At 45.2% G+C, this 13,217-nt stretch overlaps 1 protein-coding gene across 1 annotated transcript in view; it reads right to left on the reverse strand.

The window, feature by feature from the left end:
- The window catches only part of CNTNAP2 (contactin associated protein 2), an 836,988-nt gene that overhangs the window by 391,331 nt on the left and 432,440 nt on the right, over positions 1-13,217 (reverse strand). Inside the window, exons 5-7 of the mRNA XM_035101355.3 lie at positions 8,616-8,825; positions 5,055-5,239; positions 2,710-2,853 (exon numbers count right to left, since the gene is read on the reverse strand). Coding sequence (XP_034957246.3) covers positions 2,710-2,853; positions 5,055-5,239; positions 8,616-8,825 — 539 coding nt within the window. The remainder of the gene's footprint in view (positions 1-2,709; positions 2,854-5,054; positions 5,240-8,615; positions 8,826-13,217) is intronic.

Raw genomic sequence — 13,217 nt, forward strand, 5'->3', positions numbered from 1 at the left:
GTGCGCATATATCCTGCAACTGGAAAACAAGATTGAACTCCCCACGCATCAAATGGTGCACACGGGTGTGTGTGTGTGTGTGTGTGTGTCAATCTTGCTTGAATCTGAGGTGCAAGCTAGTTCCCTAAGGGCAGCTGGCAGGCACGCGCAACCGCTGCACAATGCAAGAGTGAACTCTGCGCATCAGCTGTTGTGTGGGGAGTCCAATCCTGCTTGGTCACTCCCACCCCCATGGGCCAACTTTGAGGGGCAGGTGGGACCAACTGTCAGTCACCTGACACAGTGGCGGAGAAAGCGGCATGGGTGCTCAGAGCGGCGGCCACGCTGTGCACCCAGGGGGAGCTGTGTGGGAACAGGGCAAGCCCCCCACGATGTGCCTTTATGTCACCCCCCTCAGGGATGACACCTGGGGTGGGAATGACACCTGACCTGAAACCATTATGATGTCAGAAGATTGGCAGGTAGGTGGTCCCACCAGGCCAATGACGTTCCCTACCCCTGTCCCCCCCCCCAGCTACCTGCAATGTGCATGGACGAAGACCAATGTAGGCTGAAAGCAATAGGAGTCAGATGCCCACATACCTTCCTCTTACAGAAAAATGGAAAAATTAATATATGAGCAGAAAATCTGTCTTCACTATTGGATCTACACATGCCTTTTTCAAAGTTATAAGCCAGGTACCCATGATAAGGTACATAGAAATGCGGAAAGGAAAGGAAATTTATTCCCATTTTACAGACAATGAAATAATAGAAGGATTTATTTATTTTAAAGAGGATCCCTCAGGGCTGAGCTGCCTGCTTCATTCTTTATGCAAGAAGCTTACAGGACATTTTTGAACGAGTTAAAAAAGAAACCTGTGGTGAATGTGGAGAGGAATAGCCATGCATGGAGTACAGGCCTGCATTAGGAAGTTCTAGGAAAACTGTTCACACGTATTCATCCCTGAGTTTAGTGTTGCAGCGAATGCTGTGGTTGTTGTGGCCAAAGATGCAACGCCATGATGAGGTCACTGAGCAGGTCATGCCATTCCTTTTAATACATGGTGATGGGTTAGAAGAAGCATCTCCATTGCGCTCTCTTCTGGACATAGCATGCATTTGGACAAGGTGCCCATGGGTCTTCGTTCATAGGAGACGGTCCTCTATTTGAAGGCATCCTATATCTGGAGGGCTGTCTTGTCCAAATCCAGTTCATTTGAGTGGCGGGGAGGAACCTTGATGTTGCCCATCTGAACATCAAGACTGAATGGGAGCACAGGTTGCACGGTCACGGTCTTCCAGACTATGGTGAGCCTTATGACAGCTATTTCTAAATTTGTATCTCTACATATTTATCACCATATGCAAATTTTATGTGGAGCTGTGGTGAGGCCTCCATGGCCATCCTATATTTGGAGCCACAAAAATTGCAGCATTTCTTTTTAGATTCTTCAAAGAATGCATATCATCGTCATCTTTTTTTAATGCTAAACTAATCCCATGGGGCAATAACAGCAACAAAGAGAGCGAGAGGGGAGAAATGAAAATCTATGCTGATTTAATTAGAAGAAAATTGATCTTGTTTTCCTAGAGGTAAGGCAATGGAAGTAACTCAGCTTGAAACAAAGGAGATGGCAATTTTTATAGCCTCTCTTTGCACTGGATATCAAGTGAGCCCTCAAATTATACCAGCTCACAACAGTTTCTTGCTGAAGCACTCATGCATTACTAACACTGCTTATACAGGTCTTGCTGTGGAGTTAAATAAGAAGAAAATGAAATACCATCAGTAACAGGGAGAAATTGTATTCTACATCCATTTCCATGGTCTTAGCACCTAATGGAGAATGGAGTCACTTGCTCTAGGTTATTAACCTTTTAAGAGAGGATCTGCAGTGAATGGCATTATGCCATAACGCCTATACACAAGTTGCCTAGCAACCCAGGACATAGTGGTCAACCACCTCCAGGGGAGTTTAGAGGAAGATACGCACATTGCCAGAGGCGGATTTAGGGCAGTGTGACTGGTTCTGCCATACTGGGCACCAAGCCTAGGGGGCGCTGTGGGGCGACACAACTATGACATAGTGAATTGAGCAGAACGGAGGGTGAAAGGCATTGGGAACAAATTTTGGGCTTCCACAAGGTGCCACTGAAATTTGAAAGACCAAAATCAGCCCCTGACATTGCCCAAGGTGGCATGGGAGCAACCATACAGCTGCTAAAAGGTAGCAGGTAAAATTGGTGCCCATAATAGACAACTATGAGAAGAATTCTGGTTCAGGGTCATTACGTGAATAGCTTAAAAGTGCCCCTCAAAAAAGATGTTAGTTCCTAAACTCAGATATCAGACTGAAATTTGGAATAACATCTCAAAAATTGGTCAATTGGGGGGGGGGGAGAATTATGTGTTGCTTGTTTCCTTTTGCCTAAGCTTCTTAAAAGCACAAAAATGCTATTAGAAATTGCTTTTTCCACTGTGAGGCTTAACAGCATTCGTTCAGGCCACTAGGAAATTCCCTGCATGATAGGAAGACATTTCAAGGGTCGAGTTTGTATTATAAAAAATGAATGAAATTTGCTTTTAAAGCAGCTCATAATCTTTCACACATACGCTGAGTTATTTCAAGAAATCTAGCAGTAATACAAAGGGAGCTGTAAATTTGTACAAAAATATAAATAAACTGTTGTGTTTCAATTTAGATGACCACAAAATGATGTACTCACCACATTAGAAGGCTCCAATTTCTTCCTCCTGGCCATATCTGTGATATTATTGGTATTATATATTATGCTCTCCATGCAACCTTTGAAATTCTTTCTACTGTTTGAACTTGGCTTCCCAGAAAATGGCATGCCACCAAACGTGATCTTTGAAAAGAAGCATGAAACATTTCAAAACAGAGTGACAATTCATTCACTCCTGGATTTTATTAACAAGTTTAGTTCAAAACACAGAACCACAGGTAATGTTAAGTGACACAAACCTGTGCATAATTTATTTTATTATCTGCTGCCCATATTAGTGAAGACTTAACTAGATGAATCAATAACAAGCCTATGAACATATTTAATCTAGTGATGGTCCATGAGCTCCAATGTGGAGTTCTCTTGCCTACAGGAAGCAATTGCAGCAGCTCCACCAATTTCTTGATCAGCAGGGTGATACGACTGCGAGCCACCAGGGTGGCGTTCTTGTGCCAAAGCTTTACATATCCTACTGATTCCTATAATTTCCATTGGAAATAGACTGGAGCCAAGCTCAGGTATTATCTAAATATTCCAGGTAAAGTTGACTAGAAAATCTAAGCGTCTAAAAGGTTGTGCACATTCAACACACTATTTAGAATGTGGGGGCACCTTTTTTTTCTTTTTCTTTTTGCTTGAGGGTCACATTCGTTCTGGGAAGCAACCCAACAATGGGTGTAGCCAAACTCCTGCGCATACATGCACATGCACACACACACACACACACACACACACACACACACTCATCACCCTTCCCTACACATCCAAAGATCAACTTGATGACTGGGGAGGGTGAATTTCATTCACCTCAGTCCTATATCTTGTGCAGCAAAAAAATCTTGGGGGCCTTGGGTGGTAAATTGGGTGGTATATTTACTGCCCCAGTAAAGGATGAACAAACTCAATACAATGTGTGACATTCTAATTACGGTATATTCTAATTCCAAAATAAAGAATATAAGTGAATTGTCAAACATAAGGCCTGAAGCCTTATTGGGCTTTCTGGGGCCAGAAGCTATTCCTTTACAACAGTGTGGTATGCATGCATACAGGGTTTCAAGGGGTACCCAAATAATCTTTGCCCAAGACGGGGTATGCCAGTTAGACTGAACTCTCAAAAGTGGTATGTGGATTTTCTAAACACTGCGTTACTAGAACAAATGCTTGCTATTCCACTTCTAAGCTACCTTCCTTTCCCTTTCCATTAGGAGCACAACCATCAAGGACTTCTAGGGCAGGGGGAGCAAAGTGCCCTAAAGCAGGAGATAGCACCAGGGGGGAATGGCAGGCAGCATCAAAGGTTCAGTTATGGAACCAGGATGCCAGCCTGCAGAATCCCCTGACAGGAATATGTTGGCCCTAGGATGGAGGCAGGCAGCATGTGAGGAGGTTTGGAGAACTAGTGACATGTGGAGGGGAAGCTAAGATGACGGAAACTTCCAGGGACTGTTCAATCTAGAGTGGTGGTTCCAACTGGTAGAAGGGCTCAGTCAGGAGAGCAAGTGACTCTGAATCTGAGGGTTATGGGTTCAAGCCCCATGTTGGGCAAAAGATTGCTGCATTGCAGGGGGTTGGACTAGATGACCCATGCGGTCCATTCCAACTCTATGATTCCTCCTTGGCCTCTTTGCATGCCATAGGAAGCTGCCTTATACCAGATCAGAGCTTCCAACTTTGACAATGTTACAAAGGGATAAGGCAAATTGAAGGAGGGTACATTCATTGTGACTATGGCCATGATGACTGTGTGGTGACCTCCGCTGTTGGAGGCAGTGTGCATCTGGATGCCAGGTGAAGGTTTTGCTTGTAGGCTTTCCATAGGCACCTGGCTGGCCACTGGGAAGTCAGGATGCCAGACCAGCTGCACCCAGGGGGGGGGTTCCACCAGGGCTGCTCTTATGTCGCATCCACCCCAGGACGCTGTGCTCTGACTGACAGTGACTCCCCGTGGTCTCATGCAGAGGTTTACCCCATCAACCACTATCTGATCCTTTTACACTGATAGATGCCAGGGACTGAAACGTGGACCTGCAGATGCTCCACCACTGAGCAACATCTTCCCTGATGTTGCGTCGCACAATGGCACCGACTGATCTGCTCTGATGTCGCAATGGGCTTCGACGGACAGAAATGCCCCAAGACATTTTGTGGCAGTTGTCTTTGTAATAAGGGAGAATTGAGAGAGAACCAACGCTAGATTAAATGATGGGCTTTTGAACTCACAAGATGACACAAATCAGTTGACCATTTTCAAAGCATTTTAATGAATACTGATGGGCGTCATTTGTTTATTTGTAGGGATAGTAAGGGATGGAATTGTTTACCTCATAGTCCAAATCCAGGTAATCAAATTCCCCATTGATCCGGAAATGCTGCAGGTGCCTATCAAGCGTGAGGTTGATGTTCCTCCCATGACGCTCTATCACTACAGAATGCCAGTGGTGGTCATCCAAGAGGCTCCCTGTTGTCACAGACGTATGGCCATAAATTGAGCCATATTGGTTGCTACCTGAGGAGAAGAAGAAGAGGGCAGGAAATATTGAATACCTCAAATGTAAGGCCACGTAATGAGTTGTCATGCCACTGTTGCTGCTATGCCGCTACAATAAAATGCCTTGTCATTCACAAATACTATATTCTTTGTAAGGCAGCATTTTTTTTTCTAGATCATGTATAATGAACCACTTGGGATGTGACTGGGGAACACAAAAAGTCTGACTAAACAAACAGTTTGAATAAGCTCTAAAAGAGTAATGGCCCATATGGTGCCCTCTAGGTGTTGAATTGCAACAGCCGTGGGCCACACTGGCTGGGGCTGGTGGGAGTCCAACAACATCTTGAGGACACCATGTTGGCCAGTCCAGCTCTAAAGACATGTGGCTAAAAAGCAGTAACAGCAGTGCTTATGACAAAGTAACAGATAAGATCACAGCAAATACTGAGGTACTTTTCATGCAGAGTTGTGGTGAAACACTAGGTTCAATAAATGGAAGGTCTGTAGGTCACTGGTAGAGCACATGTTTTGCATGCAAGACCATAAAAGCATGAGAACATTTGCTTAGTATTTTGGAAAGTGGTGTCTGTTTGTTTGTCCACCTCCTGAGATACCACAGAATTCTCCCATAGCCTGTAAGAGCTTGAGAACTGCCTTGATGGATCCAGCATTCTGCTTCTTTCGGTAGCCAAGCAAAGACTCCTGGAAGTTCCCAAGAAGAGCATGCCACTAAGCGCTATGGCTTCCCCCAGGGCCTGTGAAGGTGTACGGCCTCTGGACATGGAGATTCTTTCATGTGGCTTTCATGGCTAAGAGCCACAGAGAGCTCAGTCCCCAATAGGCATCCTTGAGTTTTTCAAGTTATGCTGTTATCAGGCAAGAGCTAGCCACTGAAGTCAAGCAATGAAATATTTTCAACTACAACAAAGACCAACATAGCAGTAAATCAAGCCTGAGAACGTGGCACCGTCACCTTCTGAATTTTTTCATGTTTTGACTGCAATTTGATCCAAGTGTTGTGTCAAAGGATTCTTGGTTTCTAATTTCTCTTCCCAGCAGAACCTTCTTAACCCCATTTCTGACCCAAGAGTATATATTTTCACCTCAACTAAGCACATATGTAAGAGATGTCATTTATAATCCTGATAACTACCTGACTGAACTAAGAAAATATATGGGAAAGGAAATGGAAATGAGGAGAATTTCAGAGTCATTCATCAGAAACTGTTCAGGGTAAAGCTCTGCTATTCTCATTTGCATGAAGCAAAAATTGCTGATCTTTATGCGAAGAGAAAGCAAAAAAAGGGGGGGTGTAGTGGACAATGAGAGGCAAGAACAGGGAAGACTCAAGTTTAAATCCTCCCTCCATAGTTGTGAGGTGCCAGATTGTCTCAGACCGTAATGTATAAACCTGGCTACTGAGTTGGTTCCAGAATGTTCAGGCCCAGCTCAGCTCTGTGGATTCACACAGAATGGCCCTGGGCAAGTCATTCTCTTGAAGCTTTGGTTCCCCACTTGCGTATGGAAATGATGTTACTTGCCTGGAAGGCAGCCTTATGAGTGTAAATGAGACAAAGAGGGAGAGCAACTCTCCATTCACAGGATAAAAACAATTACAATCTGAAGATTGCTGTGCCAGAATTACGCAAGAGCTCATTTAAGGCATCTCATCCACATCATGTCTTTAATAATTTTATTATTCACTAGTGTATTTCAGCCCGTTCAATAACGGGCTCTAGAACATCCTGGGGTTCGGAGAAGCGCTTGCGCAGCGCTTCTCCGAACCCTGGGACCTGTCATTGCTGTCGGCGGCAAGGGGACAGGAACGGAGGAGGAGAAAGCGCTGCTTTCTCCTCCTCCGTTCCTCTCCCGCAGCCGCCGACAGCAAGGACACCTCCCAGGGTTCGGAGAAGCGCTTGCACAGCGCTTCTCCGAACCCTGGGACCTGTCATTGTTGTCGGCGGCAGGGGGACAGGAACGGAGGAGGAGAAAGCGCTGCTTTCTCCTCCTCCGTTCCTCTCCCGCAGCCGCCGACAGGAAGCAGAACTCCCAGGGTTCGGAGAAGCGCTTGCGCAGCGCTTCTTCGAACCCTGGGACCTGTCCTTGCTGTCAGCGGCAGGGGGACAGGAACGAAGGAGGAGAAAGCGCTGCTTTCTCCTCCTCCGTTCCTCTCCTGCAGCCACCGACAGGAAGCAGACATCCCAGAGTTCGGAGAAGCGCTTGCACAGCGCTTCTCTGAACCCTGGGACCTGTCCTTGCTATCGGCGGCAGGGGGACAGGAACGAAGGAGGAGAAAGCGCTGCTTTCTCCTCCTCCGTTCCTCTCCCGCAGCCGCCGACAGGAAGCAGACATCCCATGGTTCGGAGAAGCGCTTGCGCAGCGCTTCTCCGAACCCTGGGACCCGTCCTTGCTGTCGGCGGCAGGGGGACAGGAACGGAGGAGGAGAAAGCGCTGCTTTCTCCTTCTCCGTTCCTCTCCCGCAGCCGCCGACAGGAAGCAGACATCCCAGGGTTCGGAGAAGCGCTTGCGCAGCGCTTCTCCGAACCCTGGGACCCGTCCTTGCTGTCGGCGGCAGGGGGACAGGAACGGAGGAGGAGAAAGCGGCGCTTTCTCCTCCTTCCTTCCTCTCCCCCAGCCGCCGACAGGAAGGACGCGCGCACTCTCCCCCCCCCGCCTCCTCCAACCGCCGCTCCTCACGGCCAGGGAGGGTTGTGAGGAGGCCTTCGCCGGCCTCCACCCCGGCGGGAGCGGCGGTTGGAGGAGGCAGAGTGGGGGGAGAGTGCGCGCGCGCAGTCTCTGCTGTCCAATCCCTGTATCCCTGGGGCACATGCGCAGTGACCCAGGGACACACGGGACATCTGGACGCAGGGACAACATGGACATTATTATATAGGATACCCTTCCCATCTGGTATTAGCTACTAGGCCACATATTCTGCCTACAGAACCCTTCCTTGCATAACAAGGGCATTGTTTCTGTTCATCCCAGTTCATATGAGAGTTCAGAGTGTCAGGACTCAAGTCTTGTGATATGAAGGAGTATCCATGCCGAAAACATGGCCAGGGACAGAGACCCAGAGTCCGAGATGAAGCCTATTGATAGTCCACAGTCACAACAAGGATGCACCTTTTCCCCCTGGTGTCAGGGTTTTGATGGTCTTGGGAGGGGAAGGGTTAGCACAAAATACTAAAGCTTTGGAAACCAATCCATGTTCATTCCAGATGTATAAAAGGTTGCACTGCTACCAGCAAGTGATTTCAACTCTTCTTTCAAAGAAGCATGGGAAACAGAAGACAAAGATGAGGAAAAGGATAAAGCTCAGGACCGTATATTTCAATCAAATTAATGCAAAACTAATTAATATGCATTTTTAAAAGACCCTGAATCCTACCTAAATTTAAATTAAGCACCAGTTTGGCTTTTTTCAGTTCCAAGGTGATATAGTCCCCTTGCTGGCCTTCCCCATGGAAGATAACACCTTCACTTTCAGAGGTTTTAAATTTCAAAGCGATCACATCTTTCAGCGTTTTCAATGTTTTCTTCTTGTGACCAAATCTGTACGGTAATACAACGTGGCCATCAAAATTGATAACATCAGCCCCTAAAGGGAAAAGAGAAATAAAATGGTTTCTGAGCAGTTATGCATTACTGAGGCCATCTAAAACAAAGGCACATATACTAGGAGCATGCAATAAATGTAACACGTATCCTGAAACCATTTTTGCCCAGCTATAAGTTACTAAAATAATGCGAAAGGGAACATTATCTCAATATATTATTTAATGTTATGCTTTCTTCTTTCTTACTAACAGGTGAGCATGATTTTTATTTTTATTTACAGTCCATTCTCAAACAATAATATGATTGCCTTAGCTTCAACATAATATTCCACCTGTGGCCCCCAGTTGCTGGTTCCGGCCCTAGACTGCTTGCAGAATTCCCCCAGGAAGGTTACAGAGCAATCAGACTGTGTTCTGCACACCATGAGCAGACCGGGTGACCTCTGGATAAATGTTCCTCCAACCTATAGGTCTAGTTTAAGCAATGACCACTATGTGAAGACCTCCGAAAAGCAATTACCTGTGTGAATGCTCTATGTGATAAATTTTAAAAGATTATTCACCTTTCCAACACCTGGACTATGTCTGCATGTCATGGGTACACAGCAGATGACGGCAATGATGATGATAAATTGAGTATAGTAGGGGTGATTAACCCTTTTTGAGCTGAGAGCCAGAATCAGAGTTTGTAAATCCTAGATTATGAGTGAGGTTTTCTTACTTCAAATGATTCTTAAAACCTGTGTATTATTTATTAATTAAATTATAACACACACACACACACACACACACACACACACACACACCTAAAAAAGAGCCCAGGGCAGAGAAGAGTTTCTCTAAAATGTAGCATTTATGGTTCTTATGTCATTGGCTTATCTGCTCTCAAGTTGCTATCATTTTAAATATTCCAAGTCTTTAAAATGTCCTTTCTCAAAACCTCCCAAACATTTACATGCCACATTTCAAGTCTTTGGAGTGTAGTAATTATCATGCATTCTTAAATCAATTATTTAAGGGATGTCAGCTATCAGGATTATTATTGCCATATTGCAAATGGGGACCATGGAGTGGCATTTTCTAAATTATTAGCTGAGGTTAAACTTGAACCCAGAACATAATGACTCATTGGTCACTTTTAGCTACTACACCATAACAATTTGCAGGGTCTGAATATCTCTGGGATGGCGATGACTGCCCTGCCTTTATTTCCTTAATGAGTTCGGAGTTTGAGCCTTTATGTAATCACATAAATAAAACATGAATCCAGCAATAAAATGTACGACATCCACCCATAGTTTTAGGGCCATACAGCAAAGTCCAAGGATATGTTGAAGCCCACTGCATGCAGCCTGCGTCACAGCAAGCAAAAAGAAAGGAGGAGGAGAGCTTGCAGTGAGAAACCCCTTGTAAGAAACAGTCCTTGTCTAGAAAGAGCAGCCAACACTATCAATCCACTCATCATCTTATGAATTATACATTCGAGTGTAGGAATTAGTTCATAAATAAATGCAAAACTCAAATTAGCCACTTGTAACATACAGCATGGAGCCGAATCAAAACAGGGCACAGGGGACTTTTTCAATTTGTCTCACAAAATAACCAACACCCCAGTGTTCATTAAAAGCCTTGGAAAAGACAATAAACACAGCAGAAAAGGTCACCATGCTGGAGATGCAACAAAGCCTCCCTGTAAACCCATATTTCTTGTTTCTAAACTCATAACCACCAGGAGACCTAAGTTAACAGACCCCCCCTTTTAAATCTAATGATACCCACATTTCCTCTGAGAACAACCCCATTTTCTAATTGTTTGGGGAACCCACTGCAGAATCTGGCTGCAGCAATCACTCCAAGGGGAAGTAACATTTGGAACTTTCAGTGTTTTCAAAAGGCGAGAGTCCGGTCTGCTTTACACTTGCTCATGCATCCATATACACAAAGGGCAATTGCACAGCACTGGGCACTGTATGTGAGGCTTTCTTGCCTGATCAGAGTCTTGCTTGGCGTGGAAACCCCATGTGACCAGTTCCTTCACGTTCCTCAGAATAGCAGGGTTGTACCATATGGAAGCAGTTCTTGTTGTTATGCACAAAATGGATGGGCTATTTAGATTTTTGCATATTGTTTTGATTAAAACATTTTTTGGTAGTGTTGCTGCACAAATTTTGGCTAAAGAAAACGCATAGTCAATTTGGGGGTCTCGCCCTTAGCAAAATATATTGAAGATTTCAATGGAAGTGCAGTGTTTCTATGAGGCTAGTGAAAATTCTCCATCGATTCTGCGCATCCCAGATTTCACCAAAAGTGAACCTTGGAGCAAAACATGCAAGACACTTTGAACGAAGACCAAATGATCTTGATAAGGTTAGTGAAGATGATCTAGGTTCCTCCTCCCAACAGTTCAAAACTGCATTTTCTGGGTATCTTGAGAGCTCAGTCATACTTCAAGAATGGATATGTTATGCACTTGCAATAATAGCAATATAAACAAAAGTGCTTTTTCTACTCCCCAGAGATTGTCTCGCATGTTTGTGGAGGCCATAATCTTGAGCTTGTAATAAAATGTGCTCTTCAAACTGAACTCCCTTGCTTGCATCCTCTCACAGCTGGCTTCCTCATTATGGCACCCCCACAGCCACTGAATTACCATTCCCTTTGAGTCATGCAGCAGTCGTAGTTTAGCATCCGGGGGCTGATCTAAAGTCAATTGAAGTCAATAGGAATCCATCCACAGGCTTCAGCACACTTTGAATTAAGCCCTAAAGGGAGATCTTCCAACTGCATGTTGAAAGGGAATGTTTAACCTCTTAAGCAAACACATTTGGTGCAGTGGCCCTTGTAGCATTTACTTGAAAAGAAAGCTATAGGCACCCTGCAGTTACACCTTAACAATTTCACATTCCTCTACTAACCACAAGCTATGCAACTGCTGGTCCCTTTCACCTTTAAAACTACAAACCACTTGAATAACCATCAAAAAGAGGGACGGCAAGGAAAAACCTCTCTCTCAAAAGTCTTCCTGACCACATGCAGCTTCAATTTTGAGACTGTTATATGGTGAGCAGATGGAAATCTTCCTTCCTTATATCCCATTCTCATGTTTCAGGACCAGTTCACTTGGGAGGCCTGGCTGAGCGCCTTGAGGTTTGCACAGTCAGAGCAACCCTGTTCAAGTTGCTAGGTTTTTACAAGCTGAAGCAGCTATGTAGATATTCCCTGCATTGAGGCTGTGATCCACACAAACTGTGGTTCTGCAAGGGTGCTGCAAGGTGGCATTTAACTTCTAGAAATAAAATAAAATGGGGCAGTGGTTGCTGTAGTCCTTAAATGTTAAGAAGGGTGGGAAGAGAACTGGCACCATTTGGTTTGTCGTGTGCCAAGGCCCCCGTGACGGACACGAGTATTTAATTTATTGGTTCAAATAGGCCAAAGCTTTATTGGTTACAGATGTGAGCAGTTAGGCTTAGGCATTGGGCAAAGCCAGGCTATATCACGACTCCCGCCCGCCTGCAGGGAGGCCATCTAAGGGTAAACCACCAATAGGGTTTACCCTTATACATCAAATAGGGGCACCCTGAGGGGTCCACGTTGGGGTTGTGACATGAATTCTGTCTGGGCATCAGACAGAATCCACACACCCCATATCCCTTTAACAGGATACCCTTACTGCTTCCGAACTGCTAGGTTGGCAGAGGCTGGGACAGAGCAACGGATTTGAACTGCCAACCTTCTGATCAGCAAGCACAAGAGGCTCAGTGGTTTAGACCACAACGCCACCCAGTCCCCTTAATTGAGGAGGGGCAGGCAGAAGCTACAACCTCCCCTCCATCCAAACAAAGGCTTACCCAATGCCTAACCTCACAAAGTTGTGACAATTGCTACCAGGTAGGTGAAAACCAAATTGCTGGTGCCAATTTGCCAAGTGGGGAAAATTCATAGAATCATAGCCTTGCTGAAATCAAGATAGGCTACATCCACCGTGTTCCCTTCATCTACCAGGCTCGTAATTCTGTCAAAAAATGATTAGTCTGACATGGCTTATTTTTCAGAAACCCATGCTGACTTTTGGTGATCACAGCGTTCCTTTCTAGGTGCTCACAGACCATTTGCTTAATGATCTGTTCTAGAATCTTTCCTGGTATTGATGTCAGGCTGACTGGGCGGTAATTGGGTCCTCCCTTCCCCCCCTTTTGAATATAGGGACAACATTTGCTCTCCTACAATCTGCTGGAACTTCGCCTGTTCTCCAGGAATTCTCAAAGACAACTGCCAGTGGTTCTGAAATCACCTCTGCCAGTTTCTTTTAATACTCTTGGATGTAGTTCATCTGGCCCTGGAGACTTGAATACATCTAAACTAGCCAAGTATTCTTGTACTACCTCCTTACTTGTTCTGGGCTGTGTTTCCCCTGCTGAATCATCTGCTCCATA

This window comes from Zootoca vivipara, chromosome 11 (genome assembly GCF_965207765.1).
Source record: "Zootoca vivipara chromosome 11, rZooViv2.hap1.1, whole genome shotgun sequence".
NCBI lineage: Eukaryota > Metazoa > Chordata > Lepidosauria > Squamata > Lacertidae > Zootoca > Zootoca vivipara.